At 41.7% G+C, this 27699-nt stretch overlaps 1 protein-coding gene across 2 annotated transcripts in view; it reads right to left on the bottom strand.

Moving 5' to 3' along the window:
• Positions 1-267: 267 nt before the first annotated feature.
• The window catches only part of LOC147111570 (ephrin-B2-like), a 56688-nt gene continuing 29256 nt past the window's right edge, over positions 268-27699 (bottom strand). Inside the window, exons 3-5 of one of the 2 annotated variants that reach the window (XM_085998636.1) lie at positions 11539-11631; positions 10124-10222; positions 268-3687 (exon numbers count right to left, since the gene is read on the bottom strand). In XM_085998636.1, the coding sequence (XP_085854762.1) occupies positions 3275-3687; positions 10124-10222; positions 11539-11631 (605 nt within the window). In that variant the 3' untranslated portion in view covers positions 268-3274. The remainder of the gene's footprint in view (positions 3688-10123; positions 10223-11538; positions 11632-27699) is intronic. The other variant, XM_085998637.1, reaches the window with a different exon arrangement.

The following is a 27699-nucleotide window of genomic DNA, read 5'->3' on the forward strand; positions in this document are numbered from 1 at the left end:
ACCTTGGTGGGGAGGGGCTGTTACAGCCAAGCCCAATCCTCTCCTCACCTGACATATATAAGTATACTTTCCAGCATGATACTAATCAGAAATGGGAGCACTGGCTGGCTTTTCCCTCTCCCTAACCCAGGGGCACTGAAAACACAACTTCATAATTGAATCTCCTGCATTTTATTCGAAACGTAGCAAGCTATTTTAAAAGACCTTTGTTTTTGCCAGATTTCAGGAAGTATAAGAAAGGAAGCAAAAAAATGAACCCCAGGCAAGTTTCCATAGGAAAAAAAGTCTTTTATTTAAAAACAATTTCAGTTTGTAACAGACTTATGGAATGTGATTTTAATTTTATTTGTTTATCCTTGGACTGCAGGGGAGTGAAGGTGAAAATTAAACCTGCTTCAGAAAAAAAACCATGATTGAAAGAGCAGACAAAAAAGGGGGAAAATGAGGAGAAAGCAACATTCAATATTTATAAAGCAAGCATAATACTGTGTGTACAAACTGGACAAAGAAACAATTAAATAAATATTCATGGCACAAATATGCAGCGGTCAATTTGGTAACCTTACCAATTTTCTTTTTCTCCATTTTTAAACAGTGCAAAGGGGAATGACACTGCCTTGAAAACAAGCTATAGCTAAAAATACATTGCAAAAAATTCAGATTTTATACAAAACATCCTCCTTAGAATTTGTTTAAAAAAAATCTTCTATTTACACAAAACATTTTACTTTAAGGAAAATTAAGTCATGCTCTGCTGTGAACTTCTGTTACTAAAAAGGTGAATAAGGCTATTTTAACTCTCCCCTCCCTCCCTGCCCAAATTCTTATACATTAAAATATTCCACATATTTACAGCTTCTTCACAACTAGCATCAGTTTACTGTGTGGTACAAATTCTAAAACCAGGTGATAGGGATGATTGCATCTGCAAGGTGGTTACAGTGACATTCTTGGGGGGGGGGGGGTGGTGGGAGGCGAGTAAGACAAATTATAAGGGATCAGTTTAAAGTGCCTTACTCTACATCAGACACACAACCACTGCACGTTTTATAAACCAGAAAACCCATCGACCCCCATATTAGATTTTTTTTTCCAATTGGAAATTCACCTGCTGTTTTCACAGTGTGGTTTAAAACGACAACACAGCCGGGCACAGATAATCCATAAAGTACTTCATAAAGAACAAACAAGATCTTGTATAATGAAGAGAGTCTCTGCTAATATGTCTCTTATCCTGAAGGCCCACAAAAACAACACTTTGCATGGAAACGGTAGAAAATCAGATGCACATGTAATGTACTCCATCGCCGTAGCAACGACCTAAGTATATGCAAAGTGTCTCACTTTTGTCGCCAACGTAATTTTCAGGTTCAAGGATTAGGATGGGCAGCCATTTTGCGGGTTCCCCTTTGGGATTCCTGAGCCCAGTCTTTTCACACGGCTATTGCTGCACGTTCTTTGAATTTTAAACTACAATGTATCACAATTTGCACAGTGCCACGCAGTAACTAATAACACAGTTTGCACTGCAAGTCACCCCAGGAGTGAAGACAATTTTGGAGCAGACATTCCCAGTGCCAGGCTACTACTGTTTAATATTAATTTTAAAAAAGTATTTTCTAAAAATTAGGCCCATATGTAAACTAAATGGATCAAGGCTAAAAAGCCCTTTAGTTCTTGCAAATATGAAGTAGGACTGATTTCCCAGCTTTTGTTACTTAAGAAGTCTTATGAGGACTCTATTTTTGTATTTGTTATTTATGGAAACAAGATTCCATTCTCAGAGGCAAATGTCCAAACATTTTATGGCTGTGCTATGACCATCCAGATAGTCACATGTTCAAATGATCTTCATTTGCCCACTGTGCATACTTAGAGCAATTCTGACTACAAAAATTGACCCATAATAATCTGCTCCTCAAGTCTTCCATTTGATCACTTAGTTCCTTTTTCTCCCTTGTCCGTTTTATGTAGAGTATTTCATTTTTTCTGTCTCATGAGTACTTCAAGGGTAATGCCTTAAAGGTCATTGAAGCTGCAGTGGTATGCCAGCCACAGTAAGAGAAGCTGTACCATGTAATACGGAGACTGCTCCACAGTCTATTCATACAAAGCATTAGAGGATTCAAACCGTAAGCAGTATATTTCCTCAGTGGTCTATACCACTGTTGCTCTGTTCTTAAAGAGCATTATCACTAGCCCCACTGGTGCCTTTTATCACTGATGTGTGCCCTTCCCTTTAATACCTCAATAAAGCACCATGCAGATGGAGGCCTTTCATTTTCTCTCTCTAGTTCAATTTTGCTCAAAATAATTATTTTAGTTCATTTAAAGTGCAGCCCTACAGCACTGTGCTTGTCACTATGTCTACCAGCCTACATCTTGGAACTTTTAGTACCAAAGCGCTCCCTAAATAATCTATCTCTACACTTCCTTTTCAGATTCAAAAAGGCAGCAGCATACAACTGCAATTGCAGTTAAATTTCACAGGTGAACTCCTGGTCTCCTGCTCATTAACAATGTGTCCCACATCTGGCTGGAGGGAGCCCTGCATATCTGTGGACATGGTTTATCACTTTCTGTATGACTGATTAAAGTGTGGCTGCTGTGCGAATACTACCACTGGTGACTGGGATGTTTGATTAAGTTTAATGTCGTGGCACATTCTAGAAAGTTCCTGAAGTTACAGTGATTGTGTTCAAAGGCAAAGTGGCCTTCGGGTTAACAAGTAATACTGGTAACAGGAAAACAATAAGAGGGAATAAAAATCAAAAGCACAAGAACAAAGACAGAGGCGGATTTATGAAATCCGGTTAATATAAAAGATAACAGTCCAGGGAAAGTGGAGACTGACTATTTTCTATTGCTGAATATCCAAAGCGTAAAACGTTACTGGTTATAAATACAGTGTTAGATAGTTCAAACATCCCTTTGCTTCTTGCTTCCTGGTATGTTTGTAACATATGGTCCAGAAATTAATGGTGAGAATAAAATGTGGAACAGTTTAGTTGAGTCCTGACTCAACTGTCCTCCGGCTTGCCGCTCCTGTTATTTTACTGTAAGCAGATTCCTACACAGACCATACACACTAACCAACTCTCTCTTCAGCTGAATTTCCTGCCAAGCTTCCATTTTCCCCTTTAAATCTCCTACACATTTTAAGTCAATCCTGGTGCAAAAAAAAAGAGTCACCACTAATTTCAGCAGAAGACCCAGGTATGCAACAGGCCAAGAATTTTTTTCGGGATCCCAAACTAGCCTCAGTTCTCTCATCTCAGACTTTGTAGTATATATTCGCTGGGCTCTGTGGTGGCATCTCCTGGACTATATACACAGGATGTCCATAGTCTCCGCTGACTTTTTCATAATGCGGGCAGAAGGCGTTGTCTGCAGTCCTTAACGGAATGATAATGTCACTGGGTTCGGAGCCGTTGTTGTTGCCTCCCCGTTTGGGGGTGGCCAGCGTGCTGAGGGACAGAGTGGTGGTGTGCTGCGGGGAGTGCTTTCTGTGTCGTCTCTTGTACTTCAGCAGCAGGACCACCAACATGATGATGATGATGATGAAGATCACACAGCCCGATCCAATGCCTGCAAATAAGGCCACGTCAGAACTGAGGAATCTGCCCTTGTCTGAGTCCCTGGGTGCAGTCGAAGGTTTATTGTCACCACTCAATGAGCGTGTCCCTCCTGAAAACAAAGAAGAACTGTTTGAATAACTTGGCTCTCGACAAAATGCCCTTTAAAATCATCTCTCAGAATATTATTTCACTCCTAGGATTAAATGTTGTTAAATAAAACCTCTGTATTGAAAAATGATTGAAGATGCAGTCAGTGTGTTTCCAAGGAATCACTGGTGATATTTTAGGGCATCCATTTTGATATACTTTGAATCAACCAACCAGCCATCTCTGTATGGTGAGGCAGATTTAGTGATTCCGCCATTAAACACGTCGCTGAAGGAAGAGCTTGCAAAGGAAATAAATTAACGTTAAATAACCGCTAAAATAATACATAATATACTTCTTTTAACACACCAATTGACTTTGAATAGACCATCAAAATGAAGCGACTTGGGGCTAAAAATTCGGTGGTGCCGCGTTTGGGGCGCCAAGCTCGCCTGGGCACCAGGCTCACCTGGGCACCAGAAGTCCCGCCCCGGAAGGACCCGGAGCGCCAGCCCGATATTCAGGTTGAGCGCCCCAAGAGGGATGCGGGGCGCTGCTTGAGGTGCCCCGCATCTCTCTTGGGGCGCTGAAATGGAATATCGCAGCGCAACGTGCCGCAGCGCCACACGCTGCGGCACGGCGCGCTGTGGTACTACAGGCCTTCCTCCCCTTCTTAAAGGGGAGGGGCCTGCACCAGCGCGATCACCGATCGCGAGTGCCGGCAAAAGAGCCCGGCACCGAGGAGAAGTGCCGGGCTCTCGGGACACAGCCGGCACTACCCGGGGTGGGGGGATCAGGAGGCCGGCGCGAGGAGGTGCTGGCAGGCGGCCACCGAAAAAAATGGCCGCCCCACACCTCCCCTTTAATTTGCACCACTACCGCCACAGGTAGGCCCCCGTGAACCGGTCGCGATTTGCGACCGGCGCTACAGGGGGGGGGCGCGACCCAATATCACGTTCAGGGCGGTAGCGGGGTGCTGCGCACACCAATGATGTCATCGGTGGCAACGCAGCGCTACAGGCTAATGCCGCCATTAGCGCCCCGCTAAATTTCGCGGGAGGCATGGCCAGTGGTGCTAAAGCCACTGAGTGCCCTCTTTAGGCGCTAACTGGTGGCGCAGCCCACCAAATTTCTAGGCCTTGGTCTTCAATAAAAACAAATGAGATTATTTATTGGCACTAGTGGTCAGCAGTGAATATTTAAAATGACATATGCTTACATGTTATCCCTGGACTATTTTTTTATTAATAAATCTTCGCCAGTCACTAGCAAAGAATGGAGCTGACAGCTTCACTTAAAACAGATGCAGGCTTGCCTGAGGCAGCATGGGGGAAGAGTAAAAAAAATGTAAATGTTTAAGACAATTGTCCCTAGTCATACTGTCTGACTAGCTGCAGCCCCTTTGCTGTTGGTGCTGGATGTATTAGTCATTCCATATGCCGAGAAACAAGCCAGTCTATTCACTCAGAAATTAGACTGTGCATCTGAGCTTTCTTTTTACTCAGAAGGCATGTTGTATTTATCCAGCTTACAATTTCATATCCGACTGACCATAAAATTAATTTACATGGCAATTTCTCCTTTGTGAATCAAAACTTTATAACCAACAATGATGTTCCATCTTTGTAAATCCACTTGTCTGGTATTTTCTTTCCCCCCAGGCTGGATCTCTACTTTAGTGGGAGTTTTTTTACAAGTAAATATCTCCACTTCCCATCCTTTAGGTATCCTGGTGCTTGGCGCCATTAAGTGGGTTGTGATGGCAACCAGGTGACCTTCTCGCAGAGGTTTACATCTGCTGCACTTCCCCAATGGCTTAATTGACACGGGAAACATTCTGTGTGGAGAGCTGCAGTTGCAAATCCACACGACACCATTCCACAGTTTTTATTTTATTTTTAAAAAACTAGTTGAAGTGCCTAACTGAAAAGAGCAGGATAGAAGTCAATGTAAATCTTTTAAAATCCAGAAGATTGTAAGAGTAAAGAAAGACTGAGAGGAAGAAGGAGTCCCACAGGAAATGATTGTATTCCCTTGAGTATAGAAGATTGAGGGTGATCTGATCGAGGTGTTTCAAATGATGAAAGGATTCAATGCGATAGATACAGAGGAACTATTTCCTCTGGTAGAAGAGTCCAGAATAAGGGGGCATAATCTTAAAATTAGAGCTAGCCCATTCAGGAGTGAAATCACTTCTTCACACAAAGCATAGTAGAAATCTGCAATTCTATTCCCCAAAAGACTGGATGCTGGGTTAATTGCAGCCTTCAAGACTGAGAAGTTTAGAACAGCGATGACCACTACAGTGTTAATAAAATAGAGATGGAGAGACAGAGAGGGTAGAGAGATGTTTCGTGTAACTTAGTGTGCAAAATGGTAATAGTTCAATAAATTAACAGACTACTAGAACCTAATGAACCTACTAGAAAGGTCATCGAACTGAATGATAACTTTGTTTTTCTCTCCACAGATGCTGCCTGACCTGCTGAGTATTTTCTGTTTTTATTTCAGATTTCCAGCATCCGCAGTATTTTGTTTTTGTATTTTTGTAGAACCTAAAGCAACTGTTTACATCCAATTGTTCTTGTGGATTAATAACTGGTGACATCATGTCATGAGCCTTCTCACATAGAGGCAGCACAGTTACTGAGGTAACAGCAAAAGCTGCTACCAGTAGAAAATTGTTTTGCTGGAATGATGCAATTTCCACACAACTGATCTAATTTGCTGAGATACAGGCCTGAGAAATAGAGTTCTACTGTCCTGCTAAGGTAGAGTTATACACTGAGACGTGATCCCACATGTATTTGACCACTTTATATCTACAATAAAAATAAAACTATTATATAGATACTAAGGGGGAAAATTTGGTTGCTTTGTGCCTCCTGTTAGCGCCCTGAGAAAGCGCTAATGGGGTGCAAAGCACCTAGCGCCCGGGCGTGGCACCGCTAACACCTCCCGTGAAATTCAGCGGGAGGTTAGCAGCGGCAGTAGCACCCCGCGGCGCTGCGCCTCTGGTGATGACATCATCGCTATGTGCAGCGCCCTGGCCGCAAACTTGGCTTGCACCCCCTGACCTACCACCAGACGCTACATCCAACAGACTCAGGGTGCCGTGTTTGCAGCCATGGCGGCGCAAATTAAAGGGCAGGTGCTGGGCGACCATTTTTTTGGGGGCCGCCTGCCAGCTCCTGCCCCCTCCTGCCTCCTCCTGTGGGGTGCCGACCACGATCGGTCAGCCCGGCACTCCTCTTGAGTGCCGGGCTCTTCTGCCAGCACCCTGCTCCCCGGTGGTCCAGCAGGGCCCCGGTGTGTGCTGCGCTAGGCCCCTCCCCTTTAATCGGGGGAGGGAGGCCTGCAGTACCGCGGCGCTGCTGCACGTACCGCCACAATATTCAATGGGAGCGCCCCAAGAGGGAGGGGGAGCGCTTCCAGTGGCGCCCCGCCTCCTGCTTGGGGCGCTACCATTGAATTTCGGGCGTGAGGATGCTAGCTTTTTCAGGGCGCTACTTTTTCCCCCTAAATTTCCAGCAATCTGCCTAGATTCTAGTCGTTCACAGAAATGTAGGGTGGTAGTTTATTTAAAAGGGCAGATGATTTATTTACTGACACATTAATGTAAAGCAAGCTCATGGGTTTGAAACATGGATTTAAATCCTTGAAATAATAAACAGATCCCCGTGGTGAGTCACGGCTTTGAGAAAATGTAATATACAGTCTTAGCCCTTCCTTTTGCTGCTTAAAGAATTGACAACCAGAGACAGCAACATGAACCTTGCTGAAAAAATTCTGCTTAGCAGGCCTATAACAGTCTCCCGAAGCTGAGGCAAAGTAAGGCGCGCTAGTAAGATGATGGAATCAATCACATTTACATTAAACTGATTCTTGTAAGCTGTAGCTGAGTGCCAGCCTGACACAGTGAGGAAGAAGCACAGGAAGAAATTAAAGGCTTTCCTCTCTTGAAAGCACAGTACATAGAAGCTCTCATTATCTGTCAAACATCTGGAATTGCTCACAACCCAAACTCCCTAGGAAGAAAATTAGAATATTACATTCTCTACTTTTAATCTGGCTATATCGCAAATCCACATTGCTGCTCACTTTTCAACAAAATGGAAAGACAGAGAGAAAGTCTAAAAGGATTAGGAGTAAAGGAGCTTGTCAAGATTTCGGCAATAGGAAGGAAATAACTGTAGCAGATACAAACAATCCAAGTGCAGAAAACTGTACTAATCCTGACAGAGTTCTAGGTGCTGTGAAAGCATCGCCCTGCTACGGTTTAAGATTGGCTCTCTCTACAGCTATCTTGTGAAAGTGGAGAACTCCTGTTGCTTTTCATAGTCCTAGTTTAGGATTGTTAAAGAACAAATACTGAAAAATGCTAAAGTTTCTGCTGGTTTAATGCACATTGCACAGTGACACAGATGGTTCATTTTATACTTCAGATCTCCTGTACGTTTTGTGAAGTGCAAATGTTACCTCCCTCACTTCACTGAAGTTGTGCGTTTTAAAGGGGCCTGGTGGCTTTTAGTAAGGAGCTTTTTGGATTGACCACTAACAGCCACCTCGTATAACTCAACATCTGGGTCACTATCACAGACAGTTGATGATGTAACAGACTGTATAAAATATTTCCTTCTTGATGGTTTAACTTTGTTCTAATGTTGTTTAAATAGATTTTGAAAAAGTATAATTAGTACCTTAGGAGATTCTGAGACCAGCTAGCAAGTGGCCAAGCAGCTCAGCCTAGCAGCCTTCCTTCTATTTGAGCAGGAATGGGAGTGCAGCTGACCTATTGTGAATGGGTCAGTTATTGACCCACATAACCCATGTGGGTATGAAACTCTTATTATATTGCAAGTGGACAAAATTAATTGCCACTTGGAGAAACACGGGTTAATAAATGACAGCCAACACGGATTTATTAAAGACAAATTGTGTCTGACAAACTTGATTGAGTTCTTCAATGAAATAAAGGAGGGGTGATGAAGGTAGTGCAGTTGATGTTATTTATATGGACTTTCAAAAGCTGTTTGATAAAGTGCCACATAATAGACTTATTAGCAAAATTGAAACCTGTGGGATTAAAGGGACAGTGGCAGCATGGATATGAAATTGGTTAAGAGGCAGAAAGCAGAGAGTAGTGGTGAACATTTGTTTTTCAGACTGGAGGGAAGTGTCCAGTGGTGTCCCCCATGGGTCAATATTGGGACTGCTGCTCTTTTTTATATATTAATGACCTGAACTTGGGTATAGGGGGTATAATTTCAAAGATTGCAGATGGCACAAAACTCAGAAATGTAGTAAACAATGAGCAAGATAGTAACAGACTTCAGGAGGACATAAACAGACTGGTGAAATGGGCAGACACACGACAGGTGAAATTTAATGCAGAGAAGTGTGAAGTGATACATTTTGGGAGGAAGATGAGGAGAGGCAATATTAACTAAATGGTACAATTTTAAAGGGGCTGCAGGAACAAATTGTCCTAGGGGTTCATGTACACAACTCTTTGAAGGTGGCAGGATAAGTTGATAAAACTGTTAAGAAAGCATACAGGATCCTTGGCTTTGAGTACAAAAGTAAGGAAATTATGCTAAACCTTTATAAATCACTGGTTAAGCCTCAGCTGGAGTATAGTGTCAAATTCTGGGCACCGCACTAGGAAGGATATCAAGGCCTTGAAGAGGGTGCTGAGGAGAATTAACAGAATTATACCATGAGGGACTTCAGTTATCTGGAGAGACTGGAGAAGCTGGGATTGTTCTTCTTAGAGCTGAGAAAGTTAAAGGGAGATTTAATAGAGGTGTTCAAAATTATGAGGGGATTTAATAGAGTAAATAAGGAGAAACTGTTTCCACTGGCAGGAGGGTCGGTAACCAGAGGGCACAGATTTAAGATCATAGCCAAAGGAACCAGAGGGTAGATGAGAATTTTTTTAAGGCAGAGAGTTGTTATGATCTAGAATGCACTGCCTGAAAGGGTGGTGGAAGCAGATTCAATAGTAACCTTCAAAAGGGAATTGGATATATACTTGAAATGGAAACACTTGCAGACGTATGGGGAAAAAGCAAGGGAGTGGGACTGATTGCATAGTTTGTTCAATGAACCAGCACAGGCACAATGTGCCGAATGGCCTCCTTCTGTGCTCTATGATTCTATGATTCTAAGTGCAAGCTTCCCATTTGATCAGCACTTCATATACATGCAAAACTGAGCCAAACTAAGTAGTGAATGGTTGTGGCTCATATAGACATTCTTAAGTCTCAAATGGAAGTAGCGCTCCTCACAGAATCACCCCAAAGACAAAGAGTTCCTGCCATTTGTTCACTCTTGCCAATGACCCTCCTGTTTAACTTGCACATGACATGGGCCTTTCAGGCAGATGAAAGAAGCTCCACAACTCCAGCTCACAGGTGAGGTATCTTCATTATAATCAGCTTCTACTAGATGGTTACCTTCATTCTCGGTCTTTTGGGTGGGCTTGGTTGTGGTGCCATCCCGTTCTTTTCCAGGAGCTCTGGTTGGTTTTTCATTTCCTCCCACAGAATTTGCATCTAAAAAGTTTTTAAAAAGGTTGTTTCAGTTACAAACCGTAACGCTGATACCTTCATCAGTCAGACAAAGGGGCACATCCCTCAACACTGATGTTTTGCTTCACGAGCAACACACTGAGGCCATTGCAGACTCCAAGTGCCATGATTGGAGTGAAGTCTGTTTGCTTTTAACTTTATTGGCTTAACACTGTGGAAGTCACTTTGATGAGCAGCAATGTTCTTTAAAAAATCTTTAGTTATGACTTAACAAAATGAACCAGCAGAAGTTCTATTTATAACTAAAGTGTTAGTGTATTTTCTGTCCTGTCAAAATCTGAGGTGATAAGCAATTCATTTCAACGCACAGGTACTTTGTCTGGTAACAATGTGATTTAAAACTTTCACTTTTACAGTGGCACTGCTCTGCTTGGTTTACCAGGTTTTTGAGTTGCCATTATATGTACACCCTTGGTGGAGATGCTGACCACTAAAACACCATCTACAACAGCCATAGAGAAGCCTACCAATAGCAGGCAAAGGCTTTGTAGATGATAGTTCGATTGAATAGAGGATGCTGACAGAATGCTAAATGAACACTATGCCAACAGAGAATGTGTATGAAACAAGTTTTCGCTTTGCAAATTCTAGAGATGTTAAAGAGATTTCTAATGTCAACACAGATTGTATTTCAAAATTGAAATTGTTAAATGAAACAGAATTAATCTCTATTTACCATCAACTAATGATATTACAAGGAAGGTGTAATCTATTGAAGGCTTTCTTATTTAATAAGTTACATTCGAAACATTTAACCCAATAAGCCTCCAGATTCTAGCAAAATCTACTTCATATTAATGGCTTAAAAACAAAGATAAGCACAAGTCTGCATTGTATAATTACTGTTTTATAAATTTAAAAACGCTAATTGATTTTTTCAAATCTTGAGGTAACAGAAAAATGCAAAGTGCTTTTTTCCAGAAATTAAAAATATAACAGCCTCAAGTTGATGCCTTGGTCTCACTGACCTTAAGGAAGGGCCACAGACAGATTGTTTTATTTCATTTTACACTGCAACCATGTGATCAAAATTTAGGACAAGCTTTTAGGTCACTTCTAATCCTTTTATATAACAGAGACAGTGATTCAGAAACTCCAGAAAAGTTACAGAACAATGATGAAGTATTGGATGCTCTTCAGTTCTGATGCCTGCAGAGAACCTGCTGATTTTCACAGTAATGAAGAGACTGCATTGTGTCTCTAATTGTCATAATGATTAGGAGCAGTTTATAAAGTGGGAAAAAGAGATGATTGCTCGTGTCTCCCAGAAATACTCTTACCTTGTCCAACTTTCATTATAAGCTTCATGCCTTTGGTTTGGCACACCCCTCCTTCCCGGTTTTCCAGCCCTTCCAAAGTACCATTTGATGTTGCTGGGAAAATAGAAAAAGAAAGTGTAATCATCAAAATTCAATCCAGTGTCATCTGTAGAAAATGTGTATTACCTTTAACAAAGTCACTAAATAAACATATTACAGTTATACATCAACAAACCTGAACACTAAAACATTTTATCCAATAGCTTCATTTCCTCCCCCTCCCCCATTCACTTAAGGTAACATGGTACTCTATCAGCTACTGAAATCTAATCTTCTAGAAGATAGTTAAGAATAGGCCTATAATGTGGCACCACATCAAAAGATTTGGAGTACTGTGGAGACTATAGTTTTTAGACGGGAAAATCAATAACATGAAGCAATTTTGTGTGTAAATCATGCTCGTCAATATTGGTAGAGGTTTTTTATGACCTATTAGATGACAACAGCAAGGACATCACTGTTAAAACAGCACCCAAGCACTGGGGGCTCTGGAATGGCTAATAAAGATGGTTATCTTCATCACTCCACCTGGTCATTTGGTTACAGGTGTACACTTACTAATAGCTTAGCAGGTGAAATCAAGCTATGAAACTAATTCCAAACACTATTAACTCTTAGAAAAGCATTCAGGTACCAAAGTAATTGTTTATTGCAATGCGATCGGTTCAGCACTTTGACCATTAAAATATGTTAATAAATCAATCTATTTAGGGGCCTGGGAAACCGTGTGTCTTTCCAGACAGGATCAGACTTTAGTTTAACATCCAGACACTTTTGAAAATGGCAACAAGGAAGGGCAGAACAAATACTGCAAAGGCTGAATAACTAATGCAAAACACTACACAATGTATTAGTAATCCTGAAACAAAGTCCTTCCATACCATCAGTACTGCTTTGAAAAAACTAAAGTTAAAGATTTTGACTTTGTGTTTTCCCCATGTTCATTTTTTTCAACATAGGATAACAGAAGGAACTTGCATTTATATTGCGCCTTTCACAACCTCAGAATGTCCCAATGTGCTTTACAACCAATGAAGTACTTTTGAACTGTAGAGACTTTTTGTAATGTAGGAAATATGGTAGTCAATTTGTGCACAGTAAGCTCCCACAAAGAGCAATGAAATAAATTACCAGATCATCTGTTTTTAGTGGTATGGGCCTGGATTTTCTGAGGCCTATGACACGGTAATACGTGCCCCGCAAGTTCCGGGTTTCCGGTTGCGATACGTATGCATGAAAAGCCAAAACTTGCGATCTGTCAAGATTCAGCTTGACAGATCGTACGAATCCGAAGGAAATGGACATTCGCTGGTGGAGACTACTGCCGGCGAATGCCCACAAAACTCTTACGCCTGGTAAAAGCAGGAGCAAGGCCTTCTTTTACCAGCATAAGGGTTTAAATAAATATCAAAATAAAACTTTTAAAATTATTTAAACATTCAAAAACCTTTCAAATTAGTTTAGGTTATCTTTGGCCCTTTTAAAAATGTTTAAATTTATTTTTCAAAAAAATGTATATTTAGGTTTAAATGTTTAATTAAATTGTATTTTAATTACTTTTAAACATGATGATTTATTTTTATTTAGGTTGTGTGAAAGTGTGTTTTTTATGTCATTCCTATTATGCTTAAGGAGATTCCGTACATAAATGAAATTCCCATAAGCATAATGAGAATCCCCCTTTTTGATTATTGGGCCGGCCCACGTGATCCCAGGGACGCTTGCGAACTGCATGCGCCCCTGGGATACATGGGTGTTTACGCAGGCGTACACCTGCAGGCCCAGGACCCGAAGAATCCGAAGATATGGAGTCACCAGGTAGGTGCATACTTTTCTTGCGGATCGGAGGTATTCGCCCACAGGAAGCCTCTGACCCCAATTTCAGGTCCATCGTTTCAGAGATAAATGTTGGCCAGGACATTGAGGAGAACTCCCCTGCTCTTCTACAAATAGTGCCGTAGGATCTTTTACGTCCACCTGAGAGGGCAGACGGAACCTCGGTTTAACTTATTTTTAATAGCAATGAGTACCGAAGAGACGATTGAGGCTGCAGTGGAGAGAAGGGTGTTAGTGGGCCTGACAGTGTGATTTTGCTGAATTAATGCATGCAGTTGAAATTACAAGCTTGCTGAACCACCTGGGGTTAATAAATATATCTACTTATGTTAATTACTTTCTCTTCCAATACAGTAACTCCTCCAAGGCACCATGTCATGACTGCTCACTGTTTAAGCAAAAAAAATCCAAAAAACCCCAAATGAAGTAGAATTCTTTTTATTTTAGATTATGAGTGGAGATTTAGTTCCTCTTTGAGTACGCACACATGCATACACGCAAATCATGCATTCACAGACTTTATTAAAACACTCAATTCATTCTACAGCCTAGAAATTCCCATTGGTGATACTGCTAGGCTTAGCGTACAATTATGATACTATGTTACCTTAACACAGTTGTCAGCCTATTTACTAGCGGACAAAGAAATTTCACAAATTGGCTAAGGGTTCATCCGCGAACATTGCCTACAGTTGCCAAATTGGATATGCGCGTGTGATGGGGTCATTGCACACCCAGACCTACAGCCAGCTGAGGCCCTGTAGTTAGGCCAGATCTGTTGCTGAAGAAAAACTGATAAAAGATGGAGAGGCACTAATGCCAATTCCTATGTGTAGATGAAAGCTTGAACGTCCCTAATAAAAGAAAGACTTGCATTTATATCACGCCTTTCACGACCACCGGACGTCCCAACCCACTTTACAGCCAATGAAGTACTTTTTTGAAGTGTAGTCACGGTTGTAATGTAGGAAACGTAGCAGCTAATTTGTGCACAGCAAGCTCCCACAAATAGCAATGTAATAATGACCAGATAATCTGTCTTTTTATGTTGATTGATGGATAAATATTGCCCAGGACACCAGGGATAACTCTGCTGCTCTTCTTCAAAATAGTGGCATAGAATCTTTTACATCCACCTGAAAGCGCAGACAGGGCCTCAGTTTCACATCTCATCCAAAAGACGGCACCTCTGACAGTGCAGCACTCCTTCAATACTGCACTGGAGTGTCAGCCTAGGTTTATATGGTCAAGTTACTGGAGTTGAAGACTTGAACCCACAACCCTCATGACTCAGAGTCAAGGGTGCTACCAACTGAGCCACTGGCTGACACCAATAATTCCCATCATTGCAGCCCATGAGGCAACTACTGCGTAAAAGCGGCATTAAAATAAATTTAATGCAGAGGTACTGAGGCTTGCATGGCAGGTTGAAAAGGGAAAGTTCTTAACTGAGACCAGTTGTGATAGGTTGATTAATGAACTGAGCCACTCAAGGGCACCTGTAAGCATGTGACCAGGAAAAGCTCAATTAAAAATTAACGATGGAAACTTACGGTTCTCCCATAGACTGGGACAAAAGGGAGCCCCTGTAGCAGAACAGAAGAATGCAAAGGCCATCAGTTATGACAGATGACCTTGCAGCTCAGTACAGAACTAATTAACAAAAGCATATAAAAAAGAGAAAAAAAATTAAAAGCAGCTGCAGTGATTACTTATTTTAAATAGGGCTTTGATGTATCCTTCATGTGGCTACTTCTTATTTTAAATATATCATCCCTCAAATTACATCTCGGGATACTTGCATGCAAACACTCAACACATCTGTCTGAAATTCCTTTTAGTGTAGGCATTCACCAAGTTAAATTGTTACCACTTCCACCAAATTTCAGACAAACGTATTTAAGTGCCTATAGGTTGTTAGCAAACAATTTAATTTCAGGGCCATAGTTTTGCTCCTCTCCCCCGCCCTCCCTCCCCACGTCTCTACAATTGGGAAGTTCTGATCCTTTAATCTAGCCTGTTCCACCTCCCTCCATCCTAGCTGGTGGCACAGACACAATCAGAAATCTGTGTCTCCATCAGTGTACTATGTTCCGGCTGTGAAATGGGATCAGCCAGAGACATACAGCTGTGGTCCGTTCAGTCTGCCAGTGTGCAAAGTGCCCATCTTGGCAAGATAGCTTGAGTGCACTCCATTCAAAATGTATAAAAGAAATATTGGTATAATAAAGTGTTGTATAATTTGGCAGGTTTTTGAGGTCAAGTAACAATGAAATTAGCAATTCTACTACCAACAATTTCAAAGGATCCTTTAAGTTTGCGTCAGATGGTGTCCAGTTTCTCAATCCTTTTCCCCATGAAATTTCTGGGGTGGGTTTTTTTTTATTTAAACCCCACATTGGACAAAGAATAATAGACTGTTGGGAGAAGGTAATCTGACCGTCTTAACTGGAGCCACATCACAAGCCTGCCCACATAATTAATCTGACAATTAGCAAAGATGCTTGAGGAAATTATTTGAAAAATTCATAGGGGTTGTCAAGCTATCGCCTCACACATCCAGCTGCACGGGGTCAAGCTATAAGCAAAGCTTCCCACTGCAAAGCTGTGCTCTACGTTTGCTAAAAGAGACAAATCAGCTGGTGATGCTCAGGATACCAGAGCTTTGTGCCATTAGTACCTGTTGAAAGCTATGTGTGTAAGTCAAACACGGGAGCAAGTGCAAAGTATTCCCGACAGACTGCAGCTGTGTAAGAGACTGATCACGAAGCAAATATCAGCTGCGACCCCCTTTTTTGAAGTTTTGCTTCCCTACTTGAGAATACCTTTCAACTGCAAACTGACTCCCACCTCAACTGTTTAACACACCATGTTGTTTGGAACGAGCTTTGAAAACAAATAGCGTGAATTAACCCTCTGTGGTTTGGGTTTTAAACCCCGGTGTGTCCATCAAGTCCTATTTTACAAGGTAAAACGTTGCACCGGACAGTCTTGGAAAAATTCATCGGCTTTTCAAGGTGAATCCATATTTCACAGTCTGGGGAGCAGCACCACACATTCTTGCAGTCAAAATAAACTGAAACCAGTATTTGATGGTAAATCCTGGAACTGCCTAATTCCATGAGTGCTTTGTGTAGGATTATGGGAAACTTGAGCTCCATCCGTCAGTTGCAAATGACAGCTGAATGCCAACTAGCAGTAATAATGAAATCCCAAAATAATGTCCCATTGTTTCTGCAATACAGTGTTCAAAACAAAAATAGCTGAATGCAAGATTTTCAGGTTGAGGGCTTAGCCCACTCATCCGACTATATCCCAATAGCTTCTTGTGGGGGAAATGGTGCTTCGGGGTTAGATATGCTATAGTTGCAGTGCGGGTTACTGTCTGCTCTATGTGGGTTTTTTAATCAATACATCAAAATCTGGCCGTGTTAGTTTAGCGGAGAAAAACATTGAATGACAATAGCTTGCAACATTGAATGAAGGTAATCTGACAGTCAATAGATCAGACCCACAACAGCATCGTTCAGTCTGAGTCATGACTACATTAAAACCAACACAAAAAAGTATCAGACTAATGTGCTGCTGCAAGGCTTGCTCCAAGTAACCTCAACCGATAACAGCTATTTCTGTTTTTTGCTCGTGTGCGCTGTGTTCACTTTTATGTCTCTGTGATGGCGATGCTAGCCCACATAAGGAACCTAATAACAATGAAGTGGTTTGAAGGAACGGATGGAAATTTTTATTCTGTTTGGGGGGCATGGGGGGGGGGGGCGGGTGGAGAAGGACGTGATTTACATCACAATTCCAAGGAGAACAATGTCACCACTGGCTTCGTAATGTTTATCTAGCCGTTGCACCTGTCAGAAATAGCAAGAACTATAGCCGCTGTTGCAAGGTTCTCATCAAAATTGTGCACAATTTTAAAATAGGTTGATGATATGAATTAATGAGTAGAAGAGGAATGCGCTAACACAAGTGCCTTTTCTGGATTTGATATTTTTCCAATCCCCAACGGAAGGGAAGTAATATTACATTTTAATATGTCTTCATTTGATCATTATTACGCTGCTTCTCCAGGGACTGACTGTGCTTCATATACAGCATGTGTCTTGGCTATCTCTGGTCTATCAGGTCAGTCACATTGCGTTAATCACATGATGAATTAAGCTGTTGGATTTGTGCCTATACCATCGCTTTCACTGCCAGTGATCAGAGGAGCTCGAAGAGTAACAACAGATTCAGTGCTGCTTCATCCTCCAATACCCCGTCAATAGAAGAGAGAAGCAATTGATGCTTTGACTTTTTCTGGTTGACTCAGATTAGCCAGGATGTTCCATCTGCTGCTTATAGTTCACCCAAATTGCAGCCTTAAAACTCGCCTCCATTTCCCAACAACTTGCTTGTCAATTTCAGGTGAATTTTGTGAATTCAGCATAGGTCCTGCCAATTATAAAAGGCCAGAATGCAGAGATTTCAAAACCATTTTTAAACGATCTGGCTGGAATGCAGCGAAGAGGTTCTCACTCTCCCCTAAAAACAATCGCAAGAGAGCGATTACTTTCTTTCCAAAGGTAATCAGTAGCTTGAGCCAGTTAACACCATTCACAACAGGCAAATTAAAAATGGAGAAAAGGAAGATTAAGTTCAATGGAAATAGTTTGCATTAAAAAGGCTTATTGTTTCTAACAGAGTTAAATTTGCAACTAGAGTCAGCCTGTGTCAATTTTTTTCTATTTTTAACTCATTTTCTCAAATCGATTCCCTGATGACATACACGTGGAAATGAGCTGAGAGAATCTGTGTAACATTGACACTTTATCAGAAAGGTGAATGCCTTGTACTCTGACATTCCAAAAATCTCGACTGCATTTTGGCCAGCTGAAGCCAGCGTTTGCTCAATTGTCTCCGTACAGTGTTATGGAGCAGGTGTCTCTAGCCTTTAAAAGAAAATCCACTGGACAAGTACACAACAGTCAGATCAGATGGTTGAAGTCAACCTAAGGTGTCAGCCGTGGCTCAGTTGGTAGCGCTCTCGCCTCACAAGTCGTATGAGTTCAAGTCCCACTCCAGAAACTTGAGCACAAAATCTAGGCTGACCCACCAGTACTGAAGGGGTGCTAAATCGACAGAGGTGCTATCTTTCAGATACGACATTAAACTGAGGCCCTGTCTGCTCTCTCAGGTGGATGGAAAAGATTGAATGGCACTAGTTTGAAGAAGAGCAGGGGAGTTCTCCAATATTTATCCCTCTATTAACAGACTATCTGGTCATTATCTCATTGCTGTTTGTGGGACTTAGCTGTGTGCAAATTGGCTGCTGGATTTCCTACATTACAACAGTGACTTCACTTCCAAAAAAAGTACTTCATTGGCTGTAAAGTGCTTTAGGATGTCCTGAGGTTGTGAAAGGCACTATATAAATGAAAGTTATTTCTTTCTTTCACATATCCCCCCTCCCCTCCCCGGCTGCTTTATGGCTCAAGGGTATGACAGGATTTATTTCTACCTTGGATAAATGCATCAATAGGCATTTGCCAATATTAAATCACATCCCAACTGAATGCTGGACACTGATTAGCTGGAATACCTCTTCAGCTGTTAACCAAATGTAACTGAACCTGTTGAGGTTCTTTGAATGTGTTAACATGGCAGTGCCACATCTAGTTGGATTTAACAACAGGTAGTGTTGCTTCAGATCCTAACAGATGCCAATTCAAACTAGTGAATCAATTGGTTGAACTGATCTTCATTGGATGTAACTTTGAGCCCATGGGGAGAGTTGTACTTGAATCACGTTAAACATTAAGGCCTAGAAATTCGGTGGGCTGCGCCACCAGGTAGCGCCTAAAGAGGGCACTCAGTGGCTTTAGCGCCACTGGCCACGCCTCCCGCGAAATTTAGCGGGGCACTAATGGTGGCGTTGGCCTGTAGCGCTGCGCCACCACCGATGATGTCATCAGTGTGCGCAGCGCCCCACTACCGCCCCGAATGCGATATTGGGTCGCGCCCCCCCCCGTAACGCCGGTCACAAATCGCGACCGGTTCACGGGGCTTACCTGTGGCGGTAGTGGCGCAAATTAAGATGGAGGTGTGGGGCGGCCATTTTTTTCGGTGGCCGCCTGCCAGCACCTCCTCGCACTGCCCTCCCCGGCCTCTTGATCCCCCCCCCCGGGCAGTGCCGGCTGTGTCCCACCGAATTTTTAGCCCTTATTTGAAAGCAAGAAACATAATAAATTGCAATCTAAAAAACCTTTCAGCAGGAGATTGCACATTCAATTCAATTCAATTCAATTCAAATCGCTTTATTGGCATGATAAGGTACATCTTATGTTGCCAAAGCATCAAAATACATTTATGGTTGAACACATAAACGCAGTTCTATTCATACAGTGTATAAACAGGTATATCCCTGAGTGTATAAATATACATTCGCATTATTTATATTTACTCTTTTCTTAGGTTTACTGGTTGTCCCGCTGTTCATGGCAAGCTGTAACATAGTGTGCCGCCAGTGCTACACAGCTTCTCTCCTCCCCCAGTAGGTATGGGAGTTTTTGGTCGCCATTCAAATTTCTGAATTCAGGGCATATTTGTGAGAATTTTTGGTAGAAATTCTCCCTGATGCCCTGATATTTTCCACAGGCTGTGAGGAAGTGCATCTCTGTCTCCACTACTCCCTGACTGCAGTGAGAGCATATCCTGTCCTCTCTTGGCAGCCTGGTCTGCCTGTGTCTGCCTTTTTCGATCGCTAGGCTATGTTCGCTAAGTCTGTACCTTGTCAAGGTTTTTCTCAGTTTGTTATCCTTTACCATGGTCAGGTACTCAGCCATGTTGTATTGTCTGTTTAGGGCCAAGTAGCAATTGAGTTTGCTTTGGGTTTTTGTTGTTTCTGCCCAATATGACAGGTATTTTTCCTTTTGTTTAGTGACAATTGTGTTGGGTCGAATTCTCTGTGCTATTCTGCTACCAAACTGAGAACAGACTGAATTTTGGTCTTCAGTTTTACTTTCCAACAGTCCCATCTATCCTCGATTTGGCAAAACATTCCATATCACACATACATGTCCATTAGTTCTTGAACCTCTGAACAAGACCCAGAGGCTATTTTCTATTGTTGGCTCTTCTGATAAGACATAATAGCAGCAAAGCCAGAACAGTAGAATACCAGTTAAGATGCTCACTTGTCAACCATAGTTGAGAGTTGGTTCAAGTCTCTGCACTGCATCCAGCACACTTGACCGAGACACTAGGTCACAGCGCATCATGAAAATGTTATGTGTCCCCTTTCCATACAGGACCTGGCACAACACATCTTTCCTCGTAGCAACTAGCCCAGTACTTGGAACACAAAACGCTAGTGGTGTCAAAGCAGCTCATACAGAAGCATGGGAATGAAATATAGGAAAAAGTTACTTTATAAATAGTACTGTGCTGCTGTTGGTTAAGAAAAGAGCAAAACATCAACTAATTATTTTCATGTTTAATTTAGTTCGAAAACAGCCCAAAGGATAAAATTCTCTATTAAAGCTACAATATTCATTTACTCACCAACATAAAAATCTAGAAAAAGAAAAGCTCATCTCTTGTTTAAATTTCTGTACTTTGTAGTAAGTATTCCAGTAATCACCAGTCCTGTTCGTAAATCAACATCAAGACACAGATCAGCGCTTGATGGGTTTTTGAATTTATCAAATTGACTTATGGATCACAGATCAAATGTAGCTTTGGTAAAACGACATTTATTTATCTAACATCAGCTGCTCATGACATCTCAAGGACAATACTCCAGCTTTTAAACAGACAGCAATGTCCACACAAAAGGTGGAAATAAATCGAATGTAACATTTAAGCTCGCTGCAACAAGGAGCAGGAACGACAAGGGCTCCTCCCCTAAAAATCGGTCCTTTGTAAAGCAGACTGTGGAAAAAGGCCCCATTGAACTGCACCACTTGTAATCCCTTTTCACATTTTTATGATGAATAAAAGAAAACACGTTTCTTTTTCTCTATGTGTTCCACAAAATGCACTTCTATTTGGTCCGAGATGATGTAAAAATAATTTTATAGGGACTGGGACTAGACGTGCAGTAACTGGATTACACGCTGCTGATGAATTGCTGAATAGAACACACTGCTGAAGAATGCTAAAGGAATCTGAACTCTGTTGGCGGCAAAAGGACCAGGCTCCCATTTTCTATCTTTGAGACTGTGGAAGACAGAAATGAGGGCCCATTCTAGTTTAATGCTTTCTGCTAATTAGCCTGCACCCAATAAAACATCGACCAGCAGTAGATCTAATGTTTTTTTTGCAGCCAAATTAATTATGCTACATTCAAGTGTCAAGAGTACTTTTTATGTGCCTCCTTGCATTATGACATTTAATAATTGCATAAAATGCACTGGCATTGATCCAATATTTTGCCTTTAAAATAAATTCTTATACATTCTCTGAACATAGGGTAACAAAGGGAAAATTGTCAGAATGTTAAAGGGGTACTGCGTCAACACCTTCATTAGATATGAAAAACTGCCTCCAGTCAAATAAAAATGAATAAGGAAACTAAATGGATTGAAGATTTTCCAACTCTTGTATGTGTCGTTATTTTAGGAGACACCACAGTGCCTTTAACGCAGTGGGTCGCTTGACGGGGGTTACTTGATTTGTCTAGCTAACAGGAAAGGTCACTGCCATGTCAAGTTTTATGCAGTCGTCTTTCTCCATCTGGGGGATTTCCCTTTACTGTTAAACAAAAGCATGGTGGGTGCCTATGAATATTCCTAATGCTGGCAAGTTTTTTTTTAAATCAGCTCACAAAGACTAACCTTCTATTGGTAAGCATGAGAATATAGTATTCACCTCCCCCACCCCCTTCATCAATAAGGCCACTTATCTGAAATGGAAGCAACAAGCTCCGCAGTAATTGTCTCGCATTATGCCCAGGTCCTTCAAGGACGACAATGAATTCTTTAAACTCGAGTGTCTCGATTTAATGAGCACAGATTCTAGGGGCCATGATTGTCTTCCAAAATGCGAGCTTCAAACGTTGCCCGTGGCAAAGAGAAAGTGTGTGAGAAGATCACCAGCCACTTCCCATGCCTGTTACAACATCCCTGTATCTGCTATAGCTCTCAGGAAGGATCAAATTCGACTAGCAGTTACAAATTGACAGTACTTTCACTGTGGCAAAGGTGTTTGGACTTTTGAAATTAAAAAGTAATGGTACTTCAGAGCTCAAAAGCATTGTTTTGTTTCTTCCTTTTTCTGTTTTGTTGGTTTATAAATAGTACTGCCTTCCTGGATGAGCGACAAGAAGCCCTAGAAAGCAATCATCTTTTACAAAAGTAGCGAGTGTAAAGTAAGTGCCACAAAAATAAAAGAACAGAGAGCACTTGGTCATTTTCAATTTCTTATTTAATCTTCTCCATCAAAACTTCAAAATGGAGGAGTGAAATTAACCCTGATGATGATCTCATCCCAAAATGCAGGGGGGCAGGGTAATTTGCATGAGGGGGGCGGGCACCTGTACCATTTGCAGGGCTCCCTAGTAGTCTGCTAAGTGGGAGCAAAGGAATTTTAAATTGGCACCCTGGCAGAGAGGGGTGGCAGAAGATACAAATTTCAATTTGCTTTTCTCTGAGATCAAGTGCCAGTAGGCACTGGGGGCCCACTTTATGGCATTTGTATGGGAAGTATGCCTACCTTGCGCAGGAGTACTTACTATTGGCTGTAGGCAGGGTGGAGCCAACGGGTTTTTGGGCTGAGATTATTACCCTGCCAGTCTGTGACATCACGCCTGTGAGAGGGGTGAAATGCGGAAAAAGCGTTTGGATTCCCTTCTCAACCCGAATTTCGGAACGTGGCCAGAAAGGGGTGGAAACGTGTTTCATCCCAAATTCCTCCCCCCACCCAAATTGCTGTGCCCAAAAGGTGCCAGAGTTTCTAGGCTCTTGTTCTTTAGACAATACAGTTCAAATTATCTTGGCTGATGGCTGAACAGGAAAGAGATGCTGTGCATTTAAAATGTCTTCCTTTGAATGTTACGGTTAGATTTTAGGCTAAAAGGACAAAATACAATAATTGCTCCTTTCACACAATGGGTCTGATTTGAGTTTTACTTTAGATTCGTATCAGCAGACAGTTGGTGTAAGTTTCACCCCCAGATACTTACATTCCTTCTCTGCCAAATGGTCATCAATCGTAACTCCAGTCAGGAGTGCCTCCCATTCAAATCTGCCACCCAGCATTTGGGTTGAATTCAGTTGAGTTCTCGGTTGGGCTGCTAAATGAAACGCTTCACAGAAACAGTCACGCCTTGATGGGAGGAAGGGCTGACAGTGGTCATTTATCCTGCTCCAACCACACCTCCTGCTGGCTGACTACAGACCACATTAGCACGGCAAATACAGAATTCCATGGCTTGAGCTGCTCCACATTGTCAGTGGTGGAGGAGGATGCATAAGGGAGGAGAGCCAACAGCCATCAAAATGTAAGCGGAGCACTGCGGTTAGACGCACCAACAGGCAAATTCTAAAGTGTGCGATACTAATTATGGTGCAATCAATTTATTCAGCAGCACATTTGTCGATTGAAAAGGTTACTGCATTCTCCATCACTGTCATCTCTAACTCATGTAACATTGCAACAGGAATCCATTAGAATGTGACAGCGTTGATGTGACGCTGGTCATTGTAACAGCCGTGTAAACTGTGTTAGCACAAGCCGGTAGTCAAATTCAGCATTTCCTGTTTGATTCCAAGCCTCAGAGAACATTTTTCTAATTAGTAGGAGCCCATGCTAAGCTTAGGTGCATCACAGCCTAGCTGTCTAGGCTCAGTGTGCACAGTAAGGGGATGTGTAGGGACAGAAGCCGGTTCTGTCTATTTAAATGCTATGTTCTGAAAATCCAATTTGTAAGTGTAAATGGACCAGAGTGCACAATCTCAAATTGCACCTAGTTTGTTCATCAGAACTATGATGCAGATATAACAGAAAGAAAATTAAGACTTAAGACCAAGAAAATCTATTTGGCCCATCCACTTCCTCTTATAGGACCAAGTCATCTATAATCCTCCACTTCATGCTGAGTCAGAGATTGATCCAATTCTCTTTTGAATGATTCTCCTGATTGAGTGTTTTCTTAAATATTGATGGCCAATAGTAAGAAGTTATATAAAGTTGAGCAGAAGGTTATGTTTTACGAGTTAACTATTGAAATGCATCATCTCTCTTGAAAATAATGACCCTGAAATTACACTGCAGGATACTAATAAATAAGTGTTTAATCCCTCTCTGTTGTTTTCGGTAGAGGCATTAATATGTTTAAAACAAATGGATTAATGTTTAAATAGCAGACAGGTTTGTTTTGATGATTATGTTTAACATCTGTGTGTTTGTGTCACATGGTGCAATATCAGTATCCAAGTATTTATCCTCTGAAGACTTTTGCTGTTTTGAAAACAAATATGCGCATTATCATTTATAAAAATAGATGCCCAAATTCATTATGAAACAATGCAAATCGGAAAATTTGGGATCTCCTTACCCATAATTTCCACAACCACTAACATGAATGGTTGGAAAACTGTAGACAGCGAAAGCTCAAATTATATTAGGCAAAGCCAGTGGGTACTTGTACACTCAACGCTGTAGGACCATTGGAATAAGTAATATTGCAATCCGATAATCACTTTGAAATTCTGGGTTAGAAATGACAGAGAGGTCGGTCCTCAAAGGGTTAATTGGAAAATAATTCAGAAGCATTAAAATCAACCCATTTCAATCCAATGGTTTTCGCTTTTGAAAACTGTCCAATCGCAAACACAAGCAATGATATTAATGACCCAATGATTGCCTTGTAGGCTCCAGTCAGGCAGAATGTACCGTTTTAAGCAGAAGGTCATCCCTTGGTTAGTCGATGTCTACATTCACTGAGTTAATGCCAACTGACAGTTTGGAATACAACATAACTAATGAGAAAACACACCACTCTCCAGCACAATAGCTGGTTTTTAAACCATGATGTACATGGAGCTATTTGCTTTGACTACAAACAGTCCTCCAGTAAACTTAATAAAGTCCCACAGTCAGGTTGTGCCCCACTGATGAACCTTACTGCTTTACAAGAAGAATCTTTACTCGGTAGGAATCTAGAGCAATTTTCTACTTGTCTGCTTCAATAAAACATGCGTTTGTCATGTGTTTTTAGATCAAAGACAGCAATATAATGTTTGTAAAACACAAACTGTCATTGATATCATGTAGCTGCCGTTACGTTGTATTTAACAGGATTATGTTTGCATCTATCAGAATTTTGTATTTCATCTTCAGTGGATGAATGAATCAACTCTCACCACATCTCGGGAACATTTCTTCAAATACTGAGAGCTCCGATTTTTTTGGAAGAACACCTTTAAATGTCTTGGCACTGGGGCAAAGTTACAGCAGTGAGGCAAAAGTTTTTGATCAAGATGCATGGCTAGCAATTAAGGTTGTGGGATTCAATAATTAAACATGGGGTATTTCCATACATATTGTGACACTAGGGACGGCTGAGTTTGACACCTCTTTCATTATCCAAAGCTAGAAACTCTATACGGTGTAGAGCTGTTGTCCTAAATGTATTGCCTATGCTTCAAAACCAACAAAATCCAACATTCATGTCAAACTGAACAAAACTAATGATATTGCAAAGATATGAAATGGGGATGGGAGGAAAGCAGAGCATTGCTCCAATTCTCTTTTGCAACCATTTTCTTCAAGAAGAAATTTATTTGACGTCTCCAGTTTAAGTTTCTTGACAGTTCACATATTGTGCGTACCATCAGGCACATCATTAATAATAATTAATAACATCATCAACCAACCACAGGTGAGGGTAATTTTAACCTAAGTCACCTGGTGACAAACTGACGTTATCTGATTGGCCGACCATTTTACATGCCCCCCCCCCAATTTTACTTACCGTGAATGTGTCAGTTTCCCACCAGGCGATTTATCAATCTCACCATAAGACAGGTCAATGCTGCACTTTCAGTGGGACTCTACATATTTCCTGCAGCAGTATGTCGGAATGGTCTAAAAGAGAATGTGGCTCAATTTTACCTTCCGGGCGGGTACGTGGAAAAGCAAGCGGCAAGGATCAGCAGCAGGAACGCTCGGCCGATTTTAACGGCAGGTCCTGATTAACGTGCCGCTTGCCGATTTCCCGAACAGTGCGGACAGGAAGTCAGCGGGAATCAGCTACCCGCCAGTTAAAGTTGAGGATCAGGAGGCCACCGTCAAGGACCCAGACGAATGGTCCTTGGCACAAGGTAAGTGCTCTGGGAGGGGAATCCCGGTTGGGAGAGGGTGGGAAGCCCAAGGCAAGGGAGGCTTACGGTTTCCTTGTGAGTCCCAGAGGAACACTTCTGCTCCTTCTAAGCCACAAGGAAAATAACAAAAAAAGTAATAAAACTTACCTTGCTGAGCATCTTCTGGCCCTGGCTGGCTACCTATATAAGGAGGTACCCGCCAGCTTGGGCTGGGTTCCTTGCCGGCTAAAATTTAAAATTACAGTCAGCCAGATCTGGGCAGGAATGGAGTGGATAAGTCGCCCAGTTTATTTTAACTGCCTGGTTTCTGCCATGTGTTTGGGGGTGGGGGGGGTGGAGTTAAAGTCATCCCCCAATTAGCATGTTTCAGGTCAAAAAATACCACTATCTTACGAATTTCAAATGATTGATTTCTATTACACAATAATTCCAATAAATCTTGTAGATCTCCAATGGTATCAGACATGAGGGTCTTCAGGTTTTTATTTGTTGCCACATTATATGTCAACCGTTGCTCAGTGGTAGCACTCTCACCCTTGAGTCAGAGGCTGTGGGTTGGAGTTCCACTCTAGAGACTTGAGCGCGTAATCCAGACTGGCACTCCAATCCAGTACTGAGGGAGTGCTGCAATGTCGGAGGTGCCGTTTTTGGGATGAGACATTAAACTGACATACTGTCTGCTCTCTCAGGTGGATGTAAAATATCCCATGACACTATTCGAAGAAGAGCAGGGGAGTTCTCCCCAGTGTCCTGGCCAATACTTATTCCTCAACCAACATCACTAAAAAAACAGATTATCTGATCATTATCTCATTTCGCTTTGTGGGACTTTGCTTGTACAAATTGGCTGTCGCATTTCCTATATTAAAACAGTGACTACATTTCATTGGCTGTAAAGCACTTTGGGACATCCTGAGGTAGTGAAAGGCGCTATATAAATACAAGCTCTTTCTTCCTATATACAATTTTTCAT

The sequence above is a fragment of the Somniosus microcephalus genome, chromosome 10, assembly GCF_052327205.1.
Source record: "Somniosus microcephalus isolate GS21.2 chromosome 10, FLI_Smic_1.0, whole genome shotgun sequence".
Lineage (NCBI taxonomy): Eukaryota > Metazoa > Chordata > Chondrichthyes > Squaliformes > Somniosidae > Somniosus > Somniosus microcephalus.